Genomic DNA, 25,715 nt, shown 5'->3' on the forward strand with positions numbered 1-25,715 from the left:
GCGGCTACACCTCGGTGTCCACCAGGGGTGTCCGAGGGGGCTTCGCTGCCGAGCTCTGGCGTGGCGACGGGGGCGCACAGACCTGCAGGGGCCGCGGAGGCTCCTCCCAGGGCCGGAAGTGAAGTTGAGGGCACCGGCGGGAGGTGGGGTTTGGGGCGGGACGGGGCGGGGGGGGGGGGGCGGGGGGGGGGCGCGGGGGCGGGGGGGGGGAGGGGCGTCCGTTCCGGGTCTGTCGCGCTGCAGGCAGGGGGGCGGGCCGGGGCGGGCCGAGTAGGTCCAGCGAAGATCAGCGTGGGCCGCGGGCTGCCCTGACTGCCCTGAGAGACCACGTGACGGTGCCTCAGTTTCCTGTCCGGTTCTGTAAAACCCTCGGCAGTAACTCCCAAGGCTGAGATGAGGCGAAGCTGTCTACGTACCTCTCTCCCCTTACGCCCCTGTGGCCCCCCCCACCTCTAGGGAGGCTCTGCACACTGACAGCTTAGGGCCTGGGAGAGAGGAGCAAGTGACAGAACTGAGCGGACGGGTACCAGTCCATCGCCATATTGAAGTTCTTGCACATAAAATAGTTCATGTAACATAAGTAAGGGCACTCTGTATTTAACATCTGGAAAGGTCTACACCACCATGTTGGTTGACTGGTTGTGTTGCTCTAGGTAGGGAACCTTTTTCTTGCTGTCAAAGGGCATTTTCCCACTACTGGATGGTGAGCATGGACTATGTGCAGGTTAAGAATCACACCCCTCCAAGGCAGGGAAGGAGACCCTCCTACCAAAGGCGGGGAGTGTGCTGGTTACACCTACTTTGGAGTTGATTAAGAGCTCTCTATTTGCGGGGCTCCTGGGTGGCTCAGTCGGTGGAGCCTCGGACTTTGGCTCAGGTCATGATCTCGCGGTTTGTGAGTTCGAGCCCCAGTCGGGCTCTGTGCTGACGGCTCGGAGCCTGGAGCCGGCTTCGGATTCTGTGTCTCCCTCTCTCTCTGCTCCTCCCCTGCTCACGCTCTGTCTCTCTCTCAAAAATAAAGATTAAAAAAAAAAAAAAGAACATCTATTTGAGGGGCGCCTGGGTGGCTCAGTCAGTTAAGTGTCCGACTTCCTTCCCGGTCATGATCTCACTGTTCGTGGGTTGGATCCCCGCATCTGGCTCTATGCTGACAGCTCGGAGCCTGGAGCCTGCTTCCGGTTCTGTGTCTCCCTCTCTTTCTGCTCCTCCCCTGCTCATGCTCTGTCTCTGTCTCTGTCTCTGTCTCTGTCTCTCTCTCAAAAAGAAATAAACTTAAAATTTTTTTAAATAAAAAAAAATATCTATTTGAGATTTAAACACACATGACGTTTGGCTGGGATTATGTTTACAGGAGATAACCCCAAGGAGAGGCTCACACCTGTTTTTGCCAACACCCGTGGGTACGATGGATGAGAAACAACCAGATGTCTCCACTGGGGACAATTAAATAAATGAGCTCTGTTACAGACCGGCGTGCTCTGCAGCCCATTAAAGAGAATGGGGTCCATTTGCGTGTAGCAGTGTCCTGGAGTAGGGACTAGCCGCAAGGCATGACACAGGGTGTAAACAGGGGGAGGCGGCTATAGCTTCCTGCTCTGAATGTGTGTATAGCTTCAGCTACGTTAAAAGCTTTGCTCACTTAATCCTCACGGCCACCTCATGATGTAAGTATTATTAGCCCCATTTTATAGAGGAGGCACAGAGAGGCCAAGACCTGGAATACTTTCTAGTATGCTACCAGCAGACTTACACCGGCGGCCATCTCTGGGACAAGCAATTGTGGATGGGGTTACTTATTTTTGCTCTTTAACCTTTCTTTGAACTCTTAGATTTTTTATTTTTGTACTCTTAGAATCGTTAAGTCGTCTCAACCGCCATAAGTAAACTGACAAGAACGACAATGAAACCTTTGTGGGGGTGTGCCCTGTAACTCCCTTTCTAGAGAGCTGACACTCTTTGCCCCAAGAGAGAACTTAGTGGCCCGGAGAGAAGGTGGGGGGAAGGGAGTTGTCGCAGTTCCTTCCAGGGCCCCTCCAGGGCCCGTTCCCCATCCTGCCTCCACCCAGACGGGAACTCCAGTGTCTAGGGCCCCTGCCCCTTTCACAAGTCGCTTGAGACCCTCAGCCCCTGCCTGGCATCCTGGCAGCCAGCCCTCTCTGAGAACCAAGATTATCATGGGGACATTGCATACTGGGAACTTCCCTAATGAGAAGGTGACAAGGTCCCTTGTGGCACCTCGAGGCAAATTAGAATAAGGTGCTTCATCTTCACGGTCCTCATCTACCAGAAAATTGTCATAGTAAATGTTTAAATGGCTCAGCTTTGGATTCAAAGTTATAACATTTGAAAACACTTAAAAATGATAAAAACACTTGCAGTGTGAGGTATATATGTATCAAGTCAGTGCACGGTCTGATTGGCTGTACACGGTGCCTTGCCGATCCTGGTGACAAGGCTGGATACTCACCTGGGAGCTCATCTTTACAACCCACGGGGACCCTAGAAAGGCAAGCGTTCGGCGAAAGGCCCTGGTGGCCCGTACTTACAGCCTCAGGCTCTCGTCCCCGCCGGCAGATGGAAAGGCACTGTGAGTCTGCCACTGGACAGTCTGTGTGAGAGAAAGTGAGGAGAAGGGTCCCGGTCCCCGTGGCCGGAGGTTGCCCTAAGGGGGAATGAGACAGAGGAGATCAGACCCTACAATTGTGAGCCTCTACATTTCCTCCAACTTAAACACCGTCCCATGAGGTCTGCTGTCCCCCCCGGGGCCCCTCCCCATGGTCCTATCTCTCACCGGGTGACTGAGCCAGCCTGAAAAGGGGCTGCTTGATCTTACCGTTTATCTCCTCTCCAATCTAACTCGAAACGCAGCTTCGGGGCGCCTGGGTGGCTCGGTCGGTTGAGCGTCCGACTTCGGCTCAGGTCATGATCTCGCAGCCTGCGAGTTCGAGCCCTGCATTGGGCTCTGTGCTGATGGCTCAGAGCCTGGAACCTGCTTCGGATTCTGTGTCTCCCTCTCTCTCTGACGCTCCCCCGCTCATGCTCTGTCTCTCTCTCTCTGTCAAAAATAAATAAAACATTAAAAAAAAAAATTTAAACGCAGCTTCTGCACAGCGCCCTGAGTACTCACTGGGCCCTTAGCACCACCATTTATGGGTACGGTTTGCCAGGTGCTGGTGGCCACAGGCAATGTGACCTGAGCAGGGTCTTATGAGAGTGTGTGTGTGAGTGTGACAATTCGTGTGAATGTGTATGATGTGTGCGTGTGCACGTATGAGCTTGTGAGTCTGCATGGATGCTGGTCTGTGGGAGTGTGCATGAGTGACTCTTTTAATGTGATCTATGTGAATGTGAGTATGCACATGTGAGTGTGCAAATGGGTATTTGTTGAAGGTGTGTGTGACATGGGCCTGTATGTGTGCACTTTGTCCTGCCACTCTCTTCCCAGCGCGGGTGGTGCTGTGCCCACGGTCACCTTTGCTGTAACACAGCAGCCAGGCTGGACCCCCTGAGTGATTTTGCTCGGAAGCCTGGACAAGCTCAAGCCCGTCCTTGCCCCCTGGGATGCTGGGAGGATCATTTTCACTCCTCAATCCTGTGTTTTCATCACCATCTCAATCCTGTGTTTTCAGTAAAACAGGTAAGAGAACACAGTCCCTCCTCGTCAGCTTCTGGGAGAGATGTGTTGAGATGATGTACGCAAGCTCAGCCACAACGTGGAGCTGGCATCAGAGCATCACATCAACAGAGGGATGTGGCCCAAAGATGAAACATCCAAGCCCCTGCCGTTGTCTACAGCTATGACAACAGCCGAAAATGTGTGGTTCTCCACGCTGTCCTCGTGCAGACTGGCTCGAGTGGAAATGACGCCTGTTTCTCAGTTGATGTCCAGCTGATGGCTGGGGTCGTGCCCTATCTGGTACCTGAAAGGGATAAACCCTCGTTCTTACAGGGTGGGGCCATGTGTCCCCCAACCACCCTCCCGGGGCATAATGAGCTACTGGGGGCTGACAAATTTAAGTATTTCCTCCGGCCAGCTCTCCAGGCACGTGGCTGGGTCTCAGCCCTGGGTGCCTTGAGCAGGTCCGAACGGCAGCAAGGCCAAGCCACACCTCCAGTCCTACCTGATTTCCTGAGAGCGGAAGCTGTCTGGGTCCTGGGCCCTGTAGGATGTGATCTCCTGGCCCACACTGATGTCCTTGGGCATTTCCACCATCTCTATCAGGGGTACAAAGACAGGGGCCTCATTCACGTCCAACACGTCCACGGTGACCGTGGCCGTAGAGGTGAAGAGAGATGCCAAGGGCACTGCATCCACCACTGTCACGCAAAGGACGTACTGCTGCGTGGTCTCAAAATCCAAGCCCTGAAGAACATAGCAGAGGGCGGTCAGGGGACTCAGGCACACAGCTTTCCAGGACTTGGCACAGGAGGCCTCCCTTTTGCTGGCCTGCAAGAGAGCTCAGACCCTGGCTTGCTACCCTCTGCCTGTCTTGAGGGAAGGCCACAGCTTGGTATGGCGGGCTGTGTTCCAAAGATGGCCACAGAACGTCACCCTTCGCACGTGCTTTCCTGAACGCATCACCCAGAAGCGGGGCCCACGTCCCCTTCCCGTGAACCCCAGCAGGCTTCCGTCGTGGTTTCTCCTACTGCACGTTGCCAGTGTCATGCATTCTGACTTCAAGGCTTTGTCACCCAAGATGAGGCACCCCGCCCTTGCTCCCTGGAGCGTGAAGTCAGAGAGCCCTGAGGTCACCATGCTATGAGGAAGCTCATTTGAGCCCCCGGCCTCCAGTCCTGGTCACCTTCTGGCCACAACTGTGGGAGAGACCCTGACTCAGAATCACTGAGTCTTTCCTGAATTCCTGACCCATGGAGGTAAAAAACTGTTCCATTTTTTAAGCCACTGAGTTGTGTGTGGGGTGATTTGTTATGTAGCAATAGTGGCTGGTATAAGGAGCAACCAGAAAGCTCCCATTTCTGAGCTTTGTAGGCCAGTCCTCATTTCAAAGAACTGTGGTAGAGGTTTCATATCATCATGCACCCCTGGACTGGTCCTGAGCCAGAACTCCCTGACGGCCACGTGTGCCCAGCCGTGCGAGTGCGCTGGGGTAGAAGGCCCAGCCCCTGCCTCAGCATGGACATCATCCCAGCCACGAATCTCAGAATTCCCTCTGGCCGAGGCTGGCCTGACCCGAGACCTATCGGCAGGGCAGAAGCGGCCATGACAGGGAGTGCTCTGTGCTGAGCTGGCGCTTGGATACTTCGCACTTAACATAGCAGTGAAGAGGGGGGCTGTGGTGAGGGTTTTGGCTTTGCCACTTACTGTGCAGCCCAAGCAGGTGACCTCACTGCTCTGTACCTCATTTTCCCCATCGTCACATGTCCATAATTGTAGCGCTTCCCTGCTGGAGTGAATACTGAGTGTGCTGGTACATAAACAGCTCGTGGCACTTATTGGGACCCTGTGTTAGCTCTCTGTTTTATTATCCTGCACAGGGACAACATGGGTGGTGGGCCCTGAGCAGAATTATCTGAAAGAGTCCCCAGATGGTTGGGCCAGGAGTCAGCTGGGATTGGGTCCTCCTGACTTAGGCCTCGGCACCACCCGCAAGGCATGTGGTTATTCCCAAGGGGTCGATTTGCCGCCTGCTGGCACAATACTCCGGTTTCGTGCAGGTCGACAAGTGTTCCGGGGCATGTCCTTGGTGGAGTTCTTGATTTTTAGCCCTTCTGTCCCCCAGCCTTGTCTAGATGCTGCCTTTGGCCTTTTCCATGTTTATTCTAGGTGTCCTGGTATTCCGGCACAAAGAGCAGTAAGTGCCTACTCCCTCCCCAGTCACTCCTCAGCCAAGCAGAAGTTCCTAAGATTGTCCTTCTCCCCCATGACTCCTTACATTCCCTCTTGTTTTTTTTTAATTTTAATTTTATTATTATTTTTTAAATTTACAGTCAAATTAGTTAGCATATAGTGCAACAATGATTTCGGGAGTAGATTCCTTAGTGCCCTTACCCATTTAGACCATCTCCCCTCCCACACCCCCTCCAGTAGCCCTCTGTTTGTTCTCCATATTTATGAGTCTCTTCTGTTTTGTCCCCCTCCCTGTTTTATATTATTTTTGCTTCCCTTCCCTTATGTTCATCTGTTTTGTCGCTTAAAGTCCTCATATGAGTGAGGTCACATGGTATTTGTCTTTTTCTGACTAATTTCTTAGCATAATACCCTCCAGTTCCATCCATGTAGTTGCAAATGGCAAGATTTCATTCTTTTCGATTGCCGAGTAATACTCCATTGTATATGTATACCACATCTTCTTTATCCATTCATCCATCGATGGACATTTGGGCTCTTTCCATACTTTGGCTATTGTCGATAGTGCTGCTATAAACATTGGGGTGCATATGTCCTTTCGAAACAGCACACCTGTATCCTTTGGATAAATACCTAGTAGTGCCATTGCTGGGTCGTAGGGTAGTTCTATTTTAATTTTTTGAGGAACCTCCATACTGTTTTCCAGAGTGGCTGCACTAGCTTACATTCCCACCAACAGTGCAAAAGAGTTCTTTCTCTGCATCCTTGTCAACATCTGTTGTCGCCTGAGTTGTTAATGTTAGCCATTATGACAGGTGTAAGGTGGTATCTCATTGTGGTTTTGATTTGTATTTCCCTGATGATGAGTGAAGTTGGGCATTTTTTCATGTGTTTGTTGGCCATTTGGATGTCTTCTTTGGAGAAGTGTCTGCTCATGTCTTTTGCCCATTTCTTCACTGGATTATTTTTTTGGGGGGGGTGTTGAGTTTGATAAGTTTTTTATAGATTTTGGATACTAACCCTTTATCTGATATGTTGAGTTTGATAAGTTCTATATAGATTTTGGATACTAACGCTTTATCTGATATGTCGTTTGCAAATATCTTCTCCTATTCTGTCGGTTGACTTTTAGTTTTGCTGATTGTTTCCTTCGCTGTGCAAAAGCTTTTTATTTTGATGGGGTCCCAGTAGTTCATTTTTGCTTAGTTTCCCTTGCCTCTGGAGACGTGTTGAGTAAGAAGTTGCTGCGGCCAAGATCAAAGAGGTTTTTGCCTTCTTTCTCCTCGAGGATTTTGATGGCTTCCTGTCTTACATTTAGGTCTTTCATCCATTTTGAGTTTATTTTTGTGTATGGTGTAAGAAAGTGGTCCAGATTCATTCTTCTGCATGTCGCTGTCCAGTTTTCCCAGCACCACTTGCTGAAGAGACTGTCTTTATTCCATTGGTTGTTCTTTCCTGCTTTGTCAAAGATCAGTTGGCCATATGTTTGTGGGTCCATTCCTGGGTTCTCTATTCTGTTCCATTGATCTGAGTGTCTGTGCTTGTGCCAGTACCATACTGTCTTGATGATTACAGCTTTGTAATACAGCTTGAAGTCCGGGATTGTGATGCCTCCTGCTTTGGTTTTCTTTTCCAAGGTTGCTTTGGCTATTCGGTGTCTTTTCTGGTTCCATACACATTTTAGGATTATTTGTTGTAGCTCTGTGAAGAATGCTGGTGTTATTTTGATAGGGATTGCATTGAATATGTAGATTGCTTTGGGTAGTATCAATATTTTAACAATATTTGCTCTTCCTATTCAGGAGCATGGAATCTTTTTCCATTTTTTTGTGTCTTCTTCAATTTCTTTCATAAGCTTTCTATTGTTTTCAGTGTATAGATTTTTTACCTCTTTGGTTAGATTTATTCCTAGGTATTTTATGGTTTTGGTGCAATTTTACATGGGATCAATTCCTCGATTTCTCTTTCTGTTGCTTCATTGTTGGTGAATAGGAATGCAACCGCTTTCTGTGTGTTGATTTTATATCCTGCCACTTTGCTGAATTCATGAATCAGTTCTAGCAGTTTTTTGGTGGAATCTTTAGGGTTTTCCATATAGAGTACCACGTCATCTGCGAAGAGTGAAAGTTTGACCTCCTCCTGGCCGATTTGGGTGCCTTTTATTTCTTTGTGTCGTCTGATTGCAGAGGCTAGGACTTCCAATACTATGTTGAATAACAGTGGTGAGAGTGGACATCCCTGTCTTGTTCCTGACCTTAGGGGGAAAGCTCTCAGTTTTCCCCCATTGAGGATGATATTAGCATTGGGTCGTTCATATATAGCTTTTATGATCTCGAGGTATGATCCTTCTATCCCTACTTTCTTGACGGTATTTATCAAGAAAGGATGCTGTATTTTGTCAAATGCTTTCTCTGCATCTATTGAGAGGATCATGTGGTTCTTGTCCTTTCTTTTATTGATGTGATCAATCACATTGATTGTTGTGCGGATATTGAACCAGCCCTGCATCCCAGCTATAAATCCCACTTGTTCATGGTGAATAATATTTTTAATGTATTGTTGGGTCTGGTTGGCTAATATCTTGTGGAAGATTTTTGTGTCCAGATTCATCAGGGAAATTGGTCTATAGTTCTCCTCTTTTGTGGGGTCTCTGTCTGGTTTTGGAATCAAGGTAATGCTGGCTTCATAGAAAGAGTTTGGAAGTTTTCCTTCCATTTCTATTTTTTGGAACAGCTTCAAGAGAATAGGTGTTAACTCTTCCTTAAATGTTTGTTAAAATTCCCCTGGAATTTCCCCTGGAAAGCCATCCGGCCCTGGGCTCTTGTTCTTTGGGAGATTTTTGATTACTAATTCGATTTCTTTACTGGTTATGGGTCTGTTCAAATTTCCTATTTCTTCCTGTTTCAGTTTTGGTAGTTTATATATTTCTAGGAATTTGTCCATTATTTCCAGATTGCCCATTTTATTGTATAATTTCTCATAATATTCTCTTATTATTGTTTTTATTTCTGCTGTGTTGGTTGTGATCTCTCCTCTTTCATTCTTGATTTCATTTATTTGGGTCCTTTCTTTTTTCTTTTTGATCAAACTGGCTAGTGGTTTATCAATTTTGTTAATTCTTTCAAAGAACCAGCTTCTGGTTTCGTTTATTTGCTGTTCTTTTCCCAGCTCTTTAAGGTGTAAGGTTAGGTTGTGTATCTGAGATCTTTCTTCCTTCTTTAGGAAGGCCTGGATTGCTATGTACTTCCCTCTTATGACCGCCTTTGCTGTGTCCCAGAGGTTTTGGGTTGTAGTGTTATCATTTTCATTGGCTTCCATATACTTTTTAATTTCCTCTTTAACTTCTTGGTTAGCCCATTCATTCTTTAGTAGGATGTTCTTTAGTCTCCAAGTATTTGTTACCTTTCCAAATTTTTTCTTGCAGTTGATTTTGAGTTTCATAGTGTTGTGGTCGGAAAATATGCATGGTATGATCTTGATTTTTTTGTACTTGATTTGTGTCCCAGTATGTGGTCTATTCTGGAGAATGTTCCATGTGCACTGGAGAAGAACGTATATTCTTCTGCTTTAGGATGAAATGATCTTAATATCTCTGTTAAGTCCATCTGGTCCAGTGTGTCATTCAAAGCCATTGTCTCCTTGTTGATTTTTTGATTAGATAATCTGTCCATTGCTGTGAGTGGGGTGTTGAAGTCTCCTACTATTATGGTATTACTATAGATGAGTTTCTTTATATTTATGATTAATTGATTTATATATTTGGGTGTCTCACATTTGATGCATAAATGTTTACAATTGTTAGGCCTTCTTGGTGGATAGACCCCTGGATTATGATATAATGCCCTTCTGCATCTCTTGATACAGTCTTTATTTTAAAATCTAGATTGTCTGATATAAGTGTGGCTACTCTGGCTTTCTTTTGTTGACCATTAGCATGATAGATGGTTCTCCATCCCCTTACTTTCAATCTGAAGGTGTCTTTAGGTCTAAAGTTGGTCTCTGGTAAACAGCATATAGATGGATATTGTTTTCTTATCCATTCTGTTACCCTATGTCTTTTGATTGGATCATTGAGTCCATTGACGTTTAGAGTGAGTACTGAAAGATACGAATTTATTGCCATTATGATGCTTGTGGAGTTGGAGTTTCTGGTGGTGTTCTCTGGTCCTTTCTAATCTTTGTTGCTTTTGGTATTTATTTATTTATTTATTTATTTAATATTTTCATCTTTTCTCCTCTGAGAGAGTCCCCCTTAAATTTTCTTGCAGGGCTGGTTTAGTGGTCACAAACTCCTTTAATTTTTGTTTGGGAAACTTTTTATCTCTTCTTCTATTTTGAATGACAGCCTTGCTGGATAAAGAATTCTTGGCTGCATATTTTTCTAATTCAGCACATTAAATATATCCTACCACTCCTCTCTGGCCTGCCAAGTTTTGTCAAAAGGTCTGTCGCAAACCTGATCTGTCTTCCCTTGTAGGTTAAGGACTTTTTTTCCCTTGCTGCTTTTATGATTCTCTCCTTGCCTGGTATTTTGTGAATTTAACTATGATACGCCTTGTTGATGGTCGGTTTTTGTTGAATCTAAAGGGAGTCCTCTGTGCTTCCTGGGTTTTGATGTCTGTGTCTTTCCCCAGGTTAGGAAAGTTTTCTGCTATGATTTGCTCACATAACCCTTGTACCCCTCTCTCTCTCTCTCTTCCTCTTCTGGGACCCCTATGATTCTGATGTTGTTCCTTTTTAATGAGTCACTGGTTTCTCTAATTCTTAAATCGTGCTCTTTTGCCTTAATCTCCCTCTTTTTTTCGCTTCATTATTCTCCGTAAATTTGTCTCTATATCGCTGATTCTCCATCCTTGCTGCCGCTGCATCCATCCGTGATTGCAGCTCAGTTATAGCATTTTTTATTTCATCCTGACTAGTTTTTACTTCTTTTATCTCCGCAGAAAGTGATTCTAATCTATTTTCAACTCCAGCTAGTATTCTTATTATCATGATTCTAAATTCTGGTTCAGACATCTTGCTTGTATCTGTATTGGTTAAATCTCTGGCTGTCATTTCTTCATGCTCTTTCTTTTGGAGTGAATTCCTTTGTTTCATCATTTTGAAGGGAGAAAAGGAATTAATGAGGTAGAAAAAATTAAAATTAAAAAATTAAACACACATACACACACACACACAAAATCAAATACGTGATGCTAGATCCTAGGTGTGTTTTGATTGTTGAAAGTGGCTTGATAGGTTAGATAAAAAAAGGGGGGGGGGGGGAAGGAAATCGTTTGAAAACTTGAAAAATGAATACACTGAAGTAGACTAAAATGAAATGATGGAAGTAAAATAGAATTTGAAAAAAATTTGCACAAAAGTAAAGAATATAGTAGAAAAAATTAAAGAAAAATATTTTTAATAAAAATTGAAAATAAAAATGAATTTTTTCCCTTTCTGTTTTCAAGAAAAAGAAAAGAAACAAAAAAGAGAAGAAAAAAGAAAATTGAATAGATGGACCTGCTAACAGATTGAAATACGACTGAAATTACTTCGTTTTCCTGTAGAAGGCAGACTACGAAGCGCTTTATAGTCCATAAACCAAGCCGGTGGTGAGCCTTGTGTTCTTGAAGAGCGAAGTTGGCCCAGTTGGGCGGGGCTCGCTGTAACAGCTCCGCTCTCCACTAGATGGCGCCGCTAGCCTACTGGGGTGGAGTGTTGCAGGTAGGTGCGAATGCGCATGTGTGGGAGTGGTGAAAATGGCGCCGCCCAGCTATCCAGCCTGTTCTCCCAGATCAGCAATCGCGCACCGGTCCTCTGTCTTCAGCTCTCATCCACTCCCTGCTTTTTCACTCTCCGTGACCAGGCCCCAGTCCGTAACTCTCTCCTGAGTTTTGTCTTAGACGTGGCTGTTTTCCCTGGCCCCTTATTTCCGAAAGATTGCGGCTTTGACCCGTTCCGCTCCTCTGCGGGAGGGTCTCACCGAGCAATGGCCGAATGAGCAATGGCCGAATGTCGGCTGCACCCAGGAGCTCCTGCTGGACCCCGCTGTTGCCCGTACCCTGAGACTGTGGCCAGGTGCCAGGCCGCCCCCCAAAAAGTTCGCAAGACAGTGTAGCAGGAGTGTTTTAGGGACCATGGAAAATCACAACACACATGTGGCACCAGGCTTCACCCTTAATGACCTTGTTCCAGCACCAGCGAATGTGGCCGTTCTCTGGGGTCTTCTGCGACCAGGTGGCCTCAACAGTCTCTACCAAATGTTCTTCCAGCAGTGGAACCACTTTTTCCCGTGTGGCCCAAGAACCTCCCGGATTCCACTCTGCTCCTGGGGAGTCACACTTCCGACTCGAGCACCACCAGGTATGGAGCTGTGGAGTTTCAGACTCTGCATTCCCCTTGTTTACAGTCTTAATGGAATTTAAACCCTCGCCTTTCTCCTTTTTTAGTTCAGTCCCTGTGGCTGTTTCTAATTTTCCGCTTTCTCTCCAGCTGCTTTTGGGGAAGGGTGCTTTTCCCGTATTCTCCCCCCTCCCCAGTCTCCATCCTCTCTCTGCCCGCAGAAGCACCTCCCTTCCCGCGGCTTCTCTCTCCCCCAGTTCAGGTCTCCGCGCCGCATCCCTGCTGAATTCTGTGGTTCAGGTTGTGCAGATTGTTGTGTTAGTCCTCCAATCAGTTTTCTAGGTGTGCAGGATGGTTTAGTGTTGGTCTGGCTGTATTTCATGCATGCGAGACACACAAAAAACTTCCATGCTGTTCCGCCATCTTGGCTCCCTCCCTCCCCTTCTTGTTTTTGTTTGTTTGTTTGTTTTTGTTTATTTTTTTATGTTAGAGAGAGAGAGAACGAGAGCGAGTGCATGGATGTGCATGTGCGCATAAGCGGGGAAAGGGCAGAAGGAGAGAGGGAGAGAGAGAATCCCAAACAGGCTCAGGACTGCCAGCAAGGAGCCCAACGTGGGGCTTGAACTCTCCAACCATGAGATCATGACCTGAGCCGAGATCAAGAGTCTGACACTTAACTGACTGAGCCGCCCAGTTGCCTATCTTTTTGTTTCTCTCTCTCTTTTTGATAGTTTAATCTTCAGTTTATCCAGGGGAATGGGGAGTAGATGGTTCCAGGCCCCTGTGCCCACTCTGAAGACCACTGTGGCTCAGGGGACCTGGCTTCCTGCCTCTAGGGGTAAAGCAACAGTTCTAAGCATAAGGGAAGGGAGACAAATGTCTCAGATGAGACGACTACTCAGGCATTGCTCAGAATGACTCTGGAGGCCTGAGCCCTCTATTCTTGAGCCTCCTGTTCTCTCCCCACTTCCTGTCCCACTCACCCCTTCTCAGTGCTTCTGGGGCCCCTCCCACTTTTGGAGGAACCCAAATGAAGACCCCTGTCCCAGTTTAGCTCTCTGAAAACATCCCAGGTTAGTGTTTTTCTGGGAAAAAGCTGTTAATTAGGCAGCATTTCTGAGGTCCAGGGTGATGGCATGGCTGTTTTGATGCAAGGACCGGGCGGGGGGGGGACCCCCATCGCAGTAGAAGTTCCCCACTGGGAAACTGCCTTCCTGGTGTGAGGAGTGTGGTGTCTGCTCCTGTCTTGGTTCAGGGTGGACAGAGCCAGTCGATCATGGCGGCCATCTCCTTAGAACTCACACCTACCTTGGCTGTTTTCAAAAGGCCATTGTTGGTCTCCGGGTCCGTGGTGACAGTGTAGAGGCCTGCTCTGTCATTCAGGATGGAAAACACTGCCTTCCATGCTGGAGAGCCTGGGGCATCTTCTCTCTTCACCTTCAGTCTCACTATCCCTGCATCCACCTTGTTTTCAAACACCTGGCCCGTGTACTGCAAGAGAAGGACACAGACACTCATTCCTGACATCCTGTGTGGGGACCTGGGAAGCAGCCTGTGGCAGCCTCAAGGGATCTTCAGCAGGATGGGCCATGGTAGAAGGGTCTTTTCTTGAAGCGGTGTCTGTTGGCCTGAGCGACAGTGAGGGGCACCTGCAAAGGCCCTGCTCAGTACCCTGGATGTGTGCGTCAGCGGTGGGGCTTCCGACAGCTCAGTGTCTACTTTCACTCTGTGCCAAAGGGACGGGAAAGGTGAAACCATGTCTCCTAGCTCCTGAAGCTTGGATCCCAAAGTGTGCATCAGCCGAGGAGGATATGTCCCCATGGCCAAGTGCAGCCATCCCAGGCTCTGTTCTCAGGTTGCAGCCACCGTGAGAAGCTCCTCAGATCCCAGCTGAGGCCATCAGCCCCGCAGGCTCAGGAGCCAAGCGAGAAGTTGGACCTAGAGTGGCTCCTCCAGCCTGTCCCCCGCACCTCGCTGTCAGGTCCCTTCTGACTCAGTCTCCATGGGCAGCAAGTGTCTCTGTCTTACATCTTGCACACGAGACTGTTAGGAGGGCTCTGCTGGAACACCTTCCAGGCTCAGGTGTGACCCTGACTCCAGCCCTAGTCACCTTGGGAGGGACGCTGGGTTTATTGCCCAGGACTCTGTGGATGATACGGTAACGTCTACAACTGTCTCTACATTTCGGTTATAGGGAATTCAGGCATGTGAGGCTCTGCTGTTCTCTGTCTCTTTGTATCCTGGCATACCTGTCTTGGGAACAAAGGACAGAGAAGGATGGGCTTCCTAATTGTGGCACATCCAGCAATGGGTTCAAAAGAATTAACTCAATTATTTTTCGGATACATCTTCCAGAGTAGAGACAGTGTGCTCTCTGAGGTCAGACTGGTTCCAATTCCAGCCTATGAATGAATTCCTATTAGCACCTTCCTGTACGTTATTTACTGTGGTCCTCATATACCCCCAGAGGACAAAATCACTGCCCCCCCCCCCCTTTCCATAGATGATAAACACAGGGAGGTCAGACAACTTCTTCTCCATTCAACAAGGCTAACTGATCTGTATTGCTGTCAGGGTAGCACCAGTGGGAGCAGACAGACCCTAATCTGTACTGAAGTTTAGGAGATCAGGGCTACTATCACCTCTGATTTTGGGGAGGGGCACAGAAACACTAAGGTCACAGCTACAGGACTGGGAAGGCGATGCTTGGGACCTAAATCCAAGGCCCACTGCCTTGAGCACATCCCTGGACTTTATGCCAAGGGTCTGGCCCATCTCCCCTGAGAGAAAGCAGCTCAGAGCCTGGGGCTCTAGACACCCAGGTGACCACCCTGTCACCATTCCCGGTGGCCTGAGCAGGGCCAGCCCATGGAATCCAGACCCCACGTCCCTGGGCTTAAGCCAGGTGACCACCAAACAGGTAGGCCTTGGTTAAACCCTTCAAGGCCTGCAGGCTTTGCCTGGAACCTTCCTCATGACTCTCCTATGGCATTGGGCTGCTTAAGAGTGGGCAAGGGGGTCCAGCCTAATGGGGTCAGTGCCAGTCATTCTGTTATTCTCACTGTGTGATGCCCTGCTCTGTAATCCCTGCTACCTAAACAAATTCCAGCCAGGGGTGGCCACATACCACGTTCTGGCTGGTGGGGTCAAAGTGCAGGTCTACCTGGTGGAGGTTGTGGTAAAAAGACACCAGGCATGGCTCTCGATCTCTTCCCTCCCTCTTCTAACTGGATCAGTGGTCTGGTGTAGCAGCCACCACGAAGACAAAACTCACAAGCTAAGGAAGATGGAACAAAAAGAAGGAATCTGTGTCCCTGTGTTGCCGCTTGGTGTGCCCGGAAGCTGGGGCCTTCTGTGTCTGGATTGTGTTACATAGAGCAATAAACCAGTCATGGTTTTAAGCCAATCCTGTTGACTTTTCTGGGTGTGTAGCTGAAAGGATGTCTGCCTCAGGAGGTTGAAATCATGCAGGTAAAATGCGTAGACATAAAGTGCTCAGTAACTTGGAACTGACAGCTGTTCTTGGTTGGTCTGCACCCTGAGCAGGTACAGATACCTTCTGTTTCCCAGTGAGACACTACTGGTGTGACCGCTGCCTGAGTTAGCACTGAGAGCTGGGAGGTTCCCGCCCTACCCTGAGCCACTGGAGAGGCCCACATGGGACTGCCCACTGGGGCCCCACTGAGACACCGCCCTTATCACAGGAAGGATGCCTGTGCCCTGCCCCCGGCTCCACACCCTGTCTAGAGAGTCCTCTCAGGCCATTGCGACGGGGATTTGTGGTTGGAACGCAGAGACTTTGATTCCATTCCAATTGTTGCCTCAACTGAGAATACATAAAGGCACCTGGGACCTTCCTTCCTTGAGGAAATATCGAGGCAGCATCGCCAGGTGCACTGACGTGACACAAAGTGGCAAGAGGAAGGGACAGTCCTAAAGACCTGAACGAGTACAATAATCAAGATGGTGAGATGAGCTGAGAATGAGCTTTGGCAGGGGGTGGCAGGCAATGGGTTTGAGTGTGGTCTTCTCCGAAGAGGAGCGAAGTGCTGAGACAAGGGCATGACTGGTATGTTGAAAGACCAGCAAGGAAGCAGAAAGGCCGGAGCTCAGGGAGGGCCAGTTGAGTAGTGAGGCCAGGGGGATGGGCAGGGGCTTGAGGGCCACAGGAGGGTCATGTGTCCCCTGGGAGAATTTCATCTCCCCAAGACCCGGAGTTTTTGTCTGTGTCATCACAGATGTCCCCATGCCTGGGACAGGACCTGGCCACAAGTAGGTATGAAGTAAATGTCCAATGGCTGAAGAGATATAATGACTATGCACATATGCACAGACAGAGTCAGGCTGCAGAGTGAGAATTAAACAGATGTATAAAGATGAGACAGTGTGAGGGAGAGGGACAGACAGACAGACAAGGTGACTTGGATTCCTGGGGGTTTCCAGACACTGTTTTCTAGCCCTCATAAGGCTCAGCTGCCCCCGAGCCTGTCTGTCCCCCACCCTGTTTCTTTACAATAAATTCCCTCTATCCTTTTGCTCATCCAAGTGTCCTGTACCGCACGTCTCAAAGAATCCCTGTGTCAGTTCCTGCCACCTGGGCCCGAGGGCTCTTTATTCTTAACCAGTGGGATGGGGCTTCCCGTGAACGATTGTGCCCCTAGGACAATGACATCTTGTCTGTGTCATGGACTCTGTCTTTCACACTCATCTGCCCATCTGAGTCACCACCTGGCCCAGAGCGAGCTGCCCTTTCCCTGGGACAGGGAGAGTTTCACCTTGGCTCACCACTCAAAGAAGCAAACTTTGGTGAATTCAGATCATTCCCTCCCAATACTGACCCATATACTGACAGTTTCCTGGATTGGGATCTGATCAATATATTCCCACTCCCAGCACTACACCTGGGAGTCCTTCCGTTATGTGTGCAACACTTATGGGGGCGGGGGATGCTTGTATTTTCCTATTTTCATCAGAGAATGTGGTCCAGAGCATTCTCAAACACAGCCAGGCTGAGGCTTGAATCATGACACTGCTTGTCAACACACTGACACATAATTCACTGTAGAACATAGGTCACGAGACATCCATTGACTTTGGCTGGACTTACCAAAGTTGGGCTGAAGCCGGGAGGGTTAGCATTGCTGTGGGTGACTGTGATCACAGCTGTCCCTGTAGAACTTAAGCCTTCACCTTGGAGGTCAGCAGCTTGAATTGTCAGGGTGTATACGGAAGCGATCTGCAGACAAGCAGGTGGCAGTCAGCACTGGGGATTATAGATGCAGATTTGGCTCATCTACCCAGTGGCACCCAGAGAGTAAATGTGGAATGCCCGAGGCAGCAAACCTGGTGGACCCTCCCCTCCAGTAAATGACTGGCTCCCAGGAGCGACGGTCCTGTCAGGCGCTCAAGGAGAGGCTGACATGCTGCCCCATACCTCAGCTTTCACCTTGGCTCACCACTCAGAGAAGTCAACTTTGGTAAATTCGGACCATCCTCTCCCAAAACTGACCCAGGAGGAAAGTTTCCTGGATTGGGATTTGATCAATATATTCCCACTCCCAGCACTCCACCTGGGAGTCCTGGGTCCCCTTCAATTATGTGTGCAACACTTATGGGGGCGGGGGATGCTTGTATTTTTCTATTTTCACCAGAGAATGTGGTCTGAATCCCTGGGAAACAGAATCATTTCATTTCGTCAGTTACAGGAATTGTCTTGTGGCTCACATTTCTAATTCACCCCAGTGATACCTTAGGCTTTGCTATATGCCCAGGGCTCAAAGTCAGCCAGGCGGGGGGTTGGGGGGGGGGCATCAGCGGGAACCCTGTCTGTGGCAGATAGATGCCTCTTCTGATTGGTTGGTTCATGGTCTAACAGTCAGGAGTCTGTTCTGATTGGTTGAGTGCCTATTCTGACTGGCTGGGAACCTGTTCTGATTGGCTGGTGTCTGCTCTGATTGGCTCATGTTTGTTCTGATTAGTCAGTGTTTGTTCTGACTTGTGCCCGAGCCTTACCAGCTGGGACAAATGTGCATTTAACTGCACCACCCGGTAGCCCCTCTTGACCCCTGACCTGTTAGTCCAACCCAGAAGTGAGCACAGCGATGATTCCTGTGTCCTGGTTGATGGTGAGCATGTTGGGGTGAGGCACCGAGGGGTCTTGGCTGAGTATGGTATAAGCAATGGCCGCATTGTAGGTGTTCTCATGGTCATCTGCGTCCGTTGCTGTGATTTGCATCACGGAGGTTCCTGCAAGGACAAAGGGGAGAAGAGTTGATGATCTCAACAGCTAACAACTGGCAGGGCAATACAAATTAACACAGAAATCTAAGATTAAATGTGTTCTTTTTTTGGTCTATTCACTATACAGGTGACAAAAGTACTTATCAAGTGGTATAAGTTCTAGTTCAAATAATTCACCAAATTATTATAATAATTTACAAATGATTTGTTTACTTTTTCCAGAAATCTTTAGGGCATCCTTTAAAATTTTTTTTTAGTTATTTTTCTTTTTAAAGATGTATTTATTTATTTAAGTAATCTCTACACCCAACATGGGGCTTGAACTCAAGACCCCAACCGAGAACAAGAGTCGCTCATTCCGCTGACTGAGCCAGCCAGGTGCCCCAGGGCATCTTTTAAAAAATGTATTTTATTTTATTTTCTAAGTTTTTATTTCAATTCCAGTTAGGGGCGCCTGGGTGGCTCAGTCGGTTAAGCGTCAGACTTCGGCTCAGGTTATGATCTCGCTGTTTGTGAGTTCGAGCCCTGCGTCAGGCTCTGCGCTGACAACTCGGAGCCTGGAGCCTGCAGCCTGCTTCGGATTCTGTGTCTCCCTCTCTCTCTGCCCCTCCCTGACTTGTGCTCTGTCTCTCTCGGTCTATCAATAAGTAAGTAAATAAATAAATAAATGTAATAAATAAAATTTAACAAAAATAAATTCCAGTTAGTTAAAATACAGTGTAGTACTAGTTTCAAGTGTACAATATAGTCATTCAAAAATTCCACACCTCCCCTGGTACTTATCTCGACAAGTGCAGTCCTTAATCCCCGTCACCTATTTAACCCATCCCCCACCCCGCTCCCCTCTGGTAACCATCAGTGTGTTCTCTGTAGTTAAGTCTGTTTCTTGGTTTGCCTCTCTCTCTCTTTTCTCTTTAGGGCATCTTTTGACATGGCTGTCGCTGTGGGATCATGTCCCTCATTAACATGATACTTCAGGGTGCTGAGATGTTATTAGGTGCTCAAGGGGAGGGTCAGGTGACCATTTCATATCTCATCTTTCCAGCTGTTCTACTGATCTCAGGCCTCTTGTGTCATTCTTCCTTCCCTGCCATTGTCAGGGGAGTCCCGTCTGGACACTGGCCACACATCTGAGCTAGAGCCAAGCACGTAAGCCAGATGGAGGGAAGTGGTGAGAGAGTAGACAAAGGCAGGTGGGGGCAGTATGTCATGGTAGCTAGAACCAAGCCTCTAGAGTTTGGTCCGCTGAGAGAACCTGAAACAGACCTGTCCCCTACGTGGGTGATCAGGAGACAGCTAGTGCTGGCCAGTGAGCCATGGTTTGTGGTAGGGCCAAAGGCAGCACGAAGATAGAAAATACAGAGAAGAGGAGGAAGAAAGCATTAGTGGCTGTTATGGCGGGCCAGAAGGGAGAAGAAAGCATCCATCATAATGTCATTTCACACGAAATACCCTGTGATTTTTCGGCTTCATTTGTCTTCAGTCCGAGAGAATGAGGACCTCGACATCCATTCCCAAAATGTCCGGTTGGAAGTTGTGAGCGTGTGGTCCTGTCAGTGTTGCCTATGATGCCGTCATGGGATCCGCAGGTTTAGTGTCATGTCTGGAAGTGTAACAGCTCCTCGATGTGTAAGTAAGAGCCTGTTGAAACCAGAGTGGCCCCCTAATCAAGAATAATCAGTCAGATTCGTGTTTGTAGGAGCATGTATTAGGAAATATGTAGGGAGAAATGGAAACTGACGCAGAAAGGGTGTGTCGAGGGAGCTATGGAGTGAGAACGGCCACAAGGGGAGGAGGGTCTGCCAGTGGCACCAGTTACAGAGATGCAGAGACCAGCACATGCAGACAGGACATAGAGACAGAATTGAGGCAACCAGTGAGCATCACCTGGACAGTAGCAGACCCATGATTCCTGGACTGCCTTGGCCCCAAAAGGACCTTCTTGCTTTATGGTCCCTGTCGGCCCCTCTTTGTGGGATCCTTTCCACCTGTAGCCCTCCCCAGTCCCGACTTTTTTGAGCAAGCCTGAGAGGGTTTCTATTGCTTGAAACCCCACCCTAAAAAAATGAAAAAATAAAAAAAAGAAGAAAGAAAGAAAGAAGAACCAGTCATTGCAGTCCTTGATCTGTCCCTTCCAATCTCCAAGTGGAAACTTTCCATGCACTGGAGCCCAGGGTGTGGCTTCGTAAGATCTCCTCCGGTTTTTACACTTTAGTTTCCCAGATTCTTTGTATCTCCCCTGATTTTACTGCCATGTGTCACTAAAACCCTCCATTGTTCAAATTAACCTGGGTGGGCTCTGTCCATCACAGACGCCTCAAAGACCACCTGGATGAATTCAGGCTTGTTGTCATTCGGGTCTACCACTGTGATCACAGTCTCCGTAGGCTCTTCCACAGCATTCCCAGTCGAAGACGCAGCATGAAAGAAAAGCTGAAAAGCAATAAAGGTGCAGAAGAGGCCAGCCAGTGGGCATCTGTCCCACAGAAGGCCCGTTGCAGTGAGAAGCCACTTTCTTTGTCTCATGTTTCAGTTACCTGGGAGTCTGAGAAAACAGGACTTATTCCAACCTCGTTAATGTTAGTAAGGGTTGCATCTGTTGTCTCCTCAGTGTTTTCTGGTGTGATGCTCAGGGTCGAGTGCTAGCTGTCAGCTTGCCCACCTCTTCCCTTTTCCCTAGAAATTGGCTCAGCCACGCACAATGCCTCCCGCGCAGCTGGATGTGACCGTGTGACCACGTTCTCATGGTGGGATCATGAGGACTGAGGGCTCTGATTTCTGCAGCACTTGTCTTTGTCCTTCTCAGGTGTGGAAGGTGGACCTGATGGGGAACTCACTTAGACTCTGTGAATGAGGGCAATGACCTTGGGAGGAGAGCAAATTGAGGCTCTATTTGGGTCTTGGTTTCCCTCAGAGGGGTATGGTGGAGAGTCTGCCGGACAAGACACCCCAGAGAGCTGTATTTAAGGGATGCTCAGCTGACATGCATTGAGAATTTACCCGGGACTAGTCGTTGTTCAAAGTGCTTTACATATATTAACCCGACAGCAAAGGGGGTTACTGAGGGGGTCACTACCACAGCCAGGGCTACAAAGTAAAGGAGTGTCAGAGCTGGGGTCTCACCATGAGTTGTTTCGCTCTGGATCCTACACTCTTAACATTTGGAGATTGTCTAGAATGTTCCAGTGTAGAGTCACACAAGGCGCTCATTCTCTCTGCTCAGCCCTGTCTGGCCACTTTCTCTCCCCCTGCTGCACCTTTGTCTTTGCTGCAAGAGTCCTGTCTTTTTCCCCTCTAGAATGGGACTCTTCATTATGCGTCTTTGTAGCTAACAGCAGTGGCAGAAACTATAACAACAGTCTACATCTCCCCCCAGTGTTGCTGTCTTCCCTGAGCTCAGAAGCTCGCATCTCACAGCCTCCTCACCTTAGTGAGTCTTGGAACTTGTCCACAGCTGCAGAGCTGGTTCTTAGGTTACAAATCCCAGATCTGTACCCCAGCTCTGCTCTGCTCTACCCTCTTAACCCTCCTGTGTGGTACCTGGAATATAATAGATGCTCAAAACATGTTCCATAAGTAACTTCAAAAATTAAGTGGCTGTTTGAAATGTTTAGCAAATGAGATGGCTGCCAGTGCTCCGGCCCCTACAGCCATGTAGCAGACACTCGCAACATAGTGGGACTCCTGCTCTCTGTCCAAGGGCATCGTCACCTTTAGCCATCCTGTTTCTCTGTCCATTATAAACACACCACAAGGAGGTTTGTCAGCCCCCATGCCAGTGATGCTGTAGAAAACCTGGATTTTCTTGCCTTTGTCAGATTTGACCTGAAGACAACGCAGAAGCAGAAAAGCAAAGAAGGACCCCAGTCAGGTGTGAATCCCTCTCCATAGGGAACCCTAGAACGAAACCAGAGTCCTCCCTTTGCAATACCTGAGCCACCATTTTTGGGAATGGGCCTTTTTCATTCTCTGTGATGGAGATGGGAGGGATAACCCAGTCTCTCTTCTGCCTTCTGAGACCGTAGTGGGCATGAGGGAACATCAGCACCTCCTTCTGGTGTCCAGAGAGAGTACCCTAAAAGGACAGGAGGTGAGGGACCATAGCACAGGCTTAACCGTTCAACGAAGCCGGCTCTTGTAAACACCCCACTGACCTGCTGGAGGGTCTTGTCGCCGCATAGATCTCTCACCACCAACCCCAGCTTCTGAGGTATCTTGGGAGACCCCTCACTAAAAGGCATCCATTGGGCAAGAAGCTGCAAAGCCATTGATGAAGCAGGTTCAGAACACAGGGGACAGTCTTCAGGACAATGGCCGTGGTCCAGCCTGGGTGTCACTACTCACTGTCTTGTTTCTTCCCAGAAAACAATGGCTTCCACCTCCACCATGGTCTCCAGGCTTTCCCAACACCGTCCTGTGGACAGGAAGGCTGAGAGGGGTGCTCTGAGACATCATGGGAGGGGTTAGGTGGAGTGAACATATTCTTCCCAAACCCATGAGATCAGAGAACTTTCTTGAGGACTGAATACAGTGCATGTTTTAGTCTATGCCAAAACTAGGCTAAACTCTGGTATACAAACTCTTTCTGGAAACACCTTTCATGTCCACTGACAGGGTGTTGGTTCAACCACAGCCCAATCCCGGACATGACGTAACAGTGAAAACTGCAAGGAAGGTGTTCAGGATATTTTGTGAAGGGAAAGAGGCAGGTGAGAAAGTTAGATAAAGTAAGATAAAGAAAGTAAGATAGGGGCTCTGGAGGGTTTGTAAAAGAAAAACGTGCAAATATCCAAGCGTGCGTGCAGTTATTTTTGTTCGATGAACAGAAAAGCTGTAACTTGCTGTATTAATTGATATTCCCTCTGAAAAATGAAATTATTTACTGGGTGGTTTTTATTTTCAGTATTTTCTTAACTTTTATTTATTTTATTTTATTTAATTATTTTTTCTAAAAAAATCTTTATTTATTTTTTAGAGAGAGAAAGACAGAGCATGCACAGGGGAGAGGCAGAGAGAGAGAGGGAGACATAGAATCCAAAGCAGACTCCAGGCTCCAAGCTGTCAGCACAGAGTCTGATGCGGGGCTTGAACCCACAAACTGCGAGATCATGACCTGGGTGGAAGTCGGATGCTTAACCGACTGAGCCACCCAGGCGCCCCATATTTACTTATTTTTTAATGTTTATTTGTGTGTGTGAGAGAGAGGCAGGGGAGGGGCAGAGAGAAAGTGGAGACAGAGGATCCGAAGCAGGCTCTGTGCTGACAGGAGCGAGCCCGAGCTCCATGTGGGGCTCAGACTCAGGAACTGCAAGATCATGACCTGAGCTGAAGTTGGATGCTCAACCAACTGAGCTACTCAGGTGCCCCATTATTTTTAAAGATTTTATTTTATCTTTAATTTTTTTTTGGTTTATTTATTTTTGAGAGAGAGGGAGAGAGTGTGAGTGCGGGAAGGGCAGAGAGAGAGGGAGACACAGAATCTGAAGCAGGCTCCAGGCTCTGAGCCATCAGCACAGAGCCCGACGCGGGGCTCAAACTTGTGAACCGCGAGATCACGACCTGGGCTGAAGTCAGATGCTTAACCAACTGAGCCACCCAGGCGCCACTAAAGATTTTATGTTTAAGTAATCTCCACACCCAAAGTGGGGCTCAAACTCAGGACTCAAGAGTCACATTTACTACCGATTGAGCCAGCTAGGCATCCCTGTGTTTTCTTAACTTTAAAAATCATAGCCACTGCATATTATCAGAAAAAAACAACCAAGTTGTTGCTGTGAAGTATGAGAGCAGGGCACCTGGGTGGCTCAGTTGGCTAAGCGTCCGACTGGCTTGGGTCATGATCTCGAGGTTCCGTGAGTTCGGGCCCTGCATCAGGCTCTGTGCTGGCAGTTCTGAGCCTGGAGCCTGCTTAGGATTCCCTGTCTCCCTTTCTCTCTCTGCCCCTCCCCTGCTTGCACTCTGTCTGTCTCTCTCAAAAAATAAATAAACATTAAGTTTTTTGTTTTTTTTTAAGTATGAGAGCTTGCAAAATAAGATCTTAAAGTGCATGTATCAAAATGTTACAGGATTTTTCTCTGGGTGATGAGATTAATAGCCTCTTATAAAAAAGTATCTTAAAAAACTGTCTTTAGTAAATTTTAAGCAGTTTAATAATCTTTGAGGACAGCATCTGTGGGTGACATTACTCCACAGTGATAGGTCTTGTTTCAGATACTGGCTGGGTGATAGGACTGGGGCCAGATGGAGTGGAGTCTGAGAATCGAAGACAAATTTAGTAAATTTCAGATAAGCTTTACTCTCCTGTGTTGCTTGGCTTCTGGTTAGGCTTGTCCTCACCCCAGATGTGGAGAGTGTTCTGCGGTTCTGGGTTCTTTGTCAACTGTCCTGGTGAGTGATGCCCTCACCTGCCCAGCTATTGTTCCCAAAGAAGCCGGTAATGTCCTTACCCGGATGGCAGACAAGCAGAGGAGAAAGCAGGTGGGGCCGGCCATAGCTGTGGTACGTGCTGTGGTCGCAGAGTGGTGTGGGCCAGAGGCCGCTGGCCACACCGTTCTGTTGCCTCAGCTGCTGACATCCTGTGGCCCAAGGACTATTGACCTACGCGTCCATGGCAATCACAGTGTCAGGGGGAGGTGCTGGGAAGCCAGCAGGTGCAGAGGCCCACCAGGTGTCACAGGAACAGGACAGTGGCCTCAGCTAAGGGCTTCTCAGCTGTCTACCAGGGAACAGAGACTTGGAATCCAGTGGATGTCAGTTAGCAGTCATACCTCTGAGCCTCCTCGTCAAAATGAGGATGATGGCCGCCGGCAGCTGGCGGTTGGGCAGGAGGGGGAAATTAACACTTAGCTTCATTGCACGAGGTGATCTGGGACCTTGTGAAATAGTGAGAGCAAGGCTGAAGCCACTTTGGGCGTCATATGCCGTAATTTTCACAGCACAGGTCAACCCTGTTCTGTGAAGGTGGGAGTGCACAAAGGTGTGGTAATGAGGGGTAGATTTTGGGGGGCCATCTTGCAGGCTGGTGGCCACACTGGCAATGAGGTTTTGCTGAAGGGGAGGAAGAAGGAACAGACCTGTCCTCATCTTGAAGTGATCAGCTTCCCAGAAGAGTTTCAGGTCAGTTCTGGTGGGAAATGGAGGCAGGAATCACCTGGCAGCTTGGGACTTCTCCTCCCCCTATATTGTGAGCTTCTCTGCCAGCATTATTCCTAACTCTGCCCCTTCTGCAATGGCTCATGCTAAAGTCACAGAACATTGAGGGTTGGGCTGCTTTCTCAGCATGAGGCTTTACAGGGAAGAGAATTGTCCCCTCTTCCTATAGGGAAAGAAAGCCACAAATACT

The 25,715-nt window shown here is 48.2% G+C and overlaps 1 protein-coding gene across 1 annotated transcript; it reads right to left on the reverse strand.

Moving 5' to 3' along the window:
- Positions 1-4: 4 nt before the first annotated feature.
- LOC122207772 (cadherin-1-like) lies at positions 5-25,225 on the reverse strand. The gene is given in 14 exon segments (XM_042917942.1): positions 5-82; positions 2,547-2,662; positions 3,784-3,920; positions 4,122-4,363; positions 13,442-13,624; positions 17,241-17,369; positions 18,204-18,379; positions 20,662-20,806; positions 22,043-22,198; positions 22,305-22,448; positions 22,528-22,603; positions 22,718-22,787; positions 24,778-24,948; positions 25,141-25,225. Coding segments are annotated over 14 exon segments (1,908 nt in total).
- Positions 25,226-25,715: the final 490 nt, after the last annotated feature.

This window comes from Panthera leo, chromosome E2 (genome assembly GCF_018350215.1).
Source record: "Panthera leo isolate Ple1 chromosome E2, P.leo_Ple1_pat1.1, whole genome shotgun sequence".
Classification (NCBI taxonomy): domain Eukaryota; kingdom Metazoa; phylum Chordata; class Mammalia; order Carnivora; family Felidae; genus Panthera; species Panthera leo.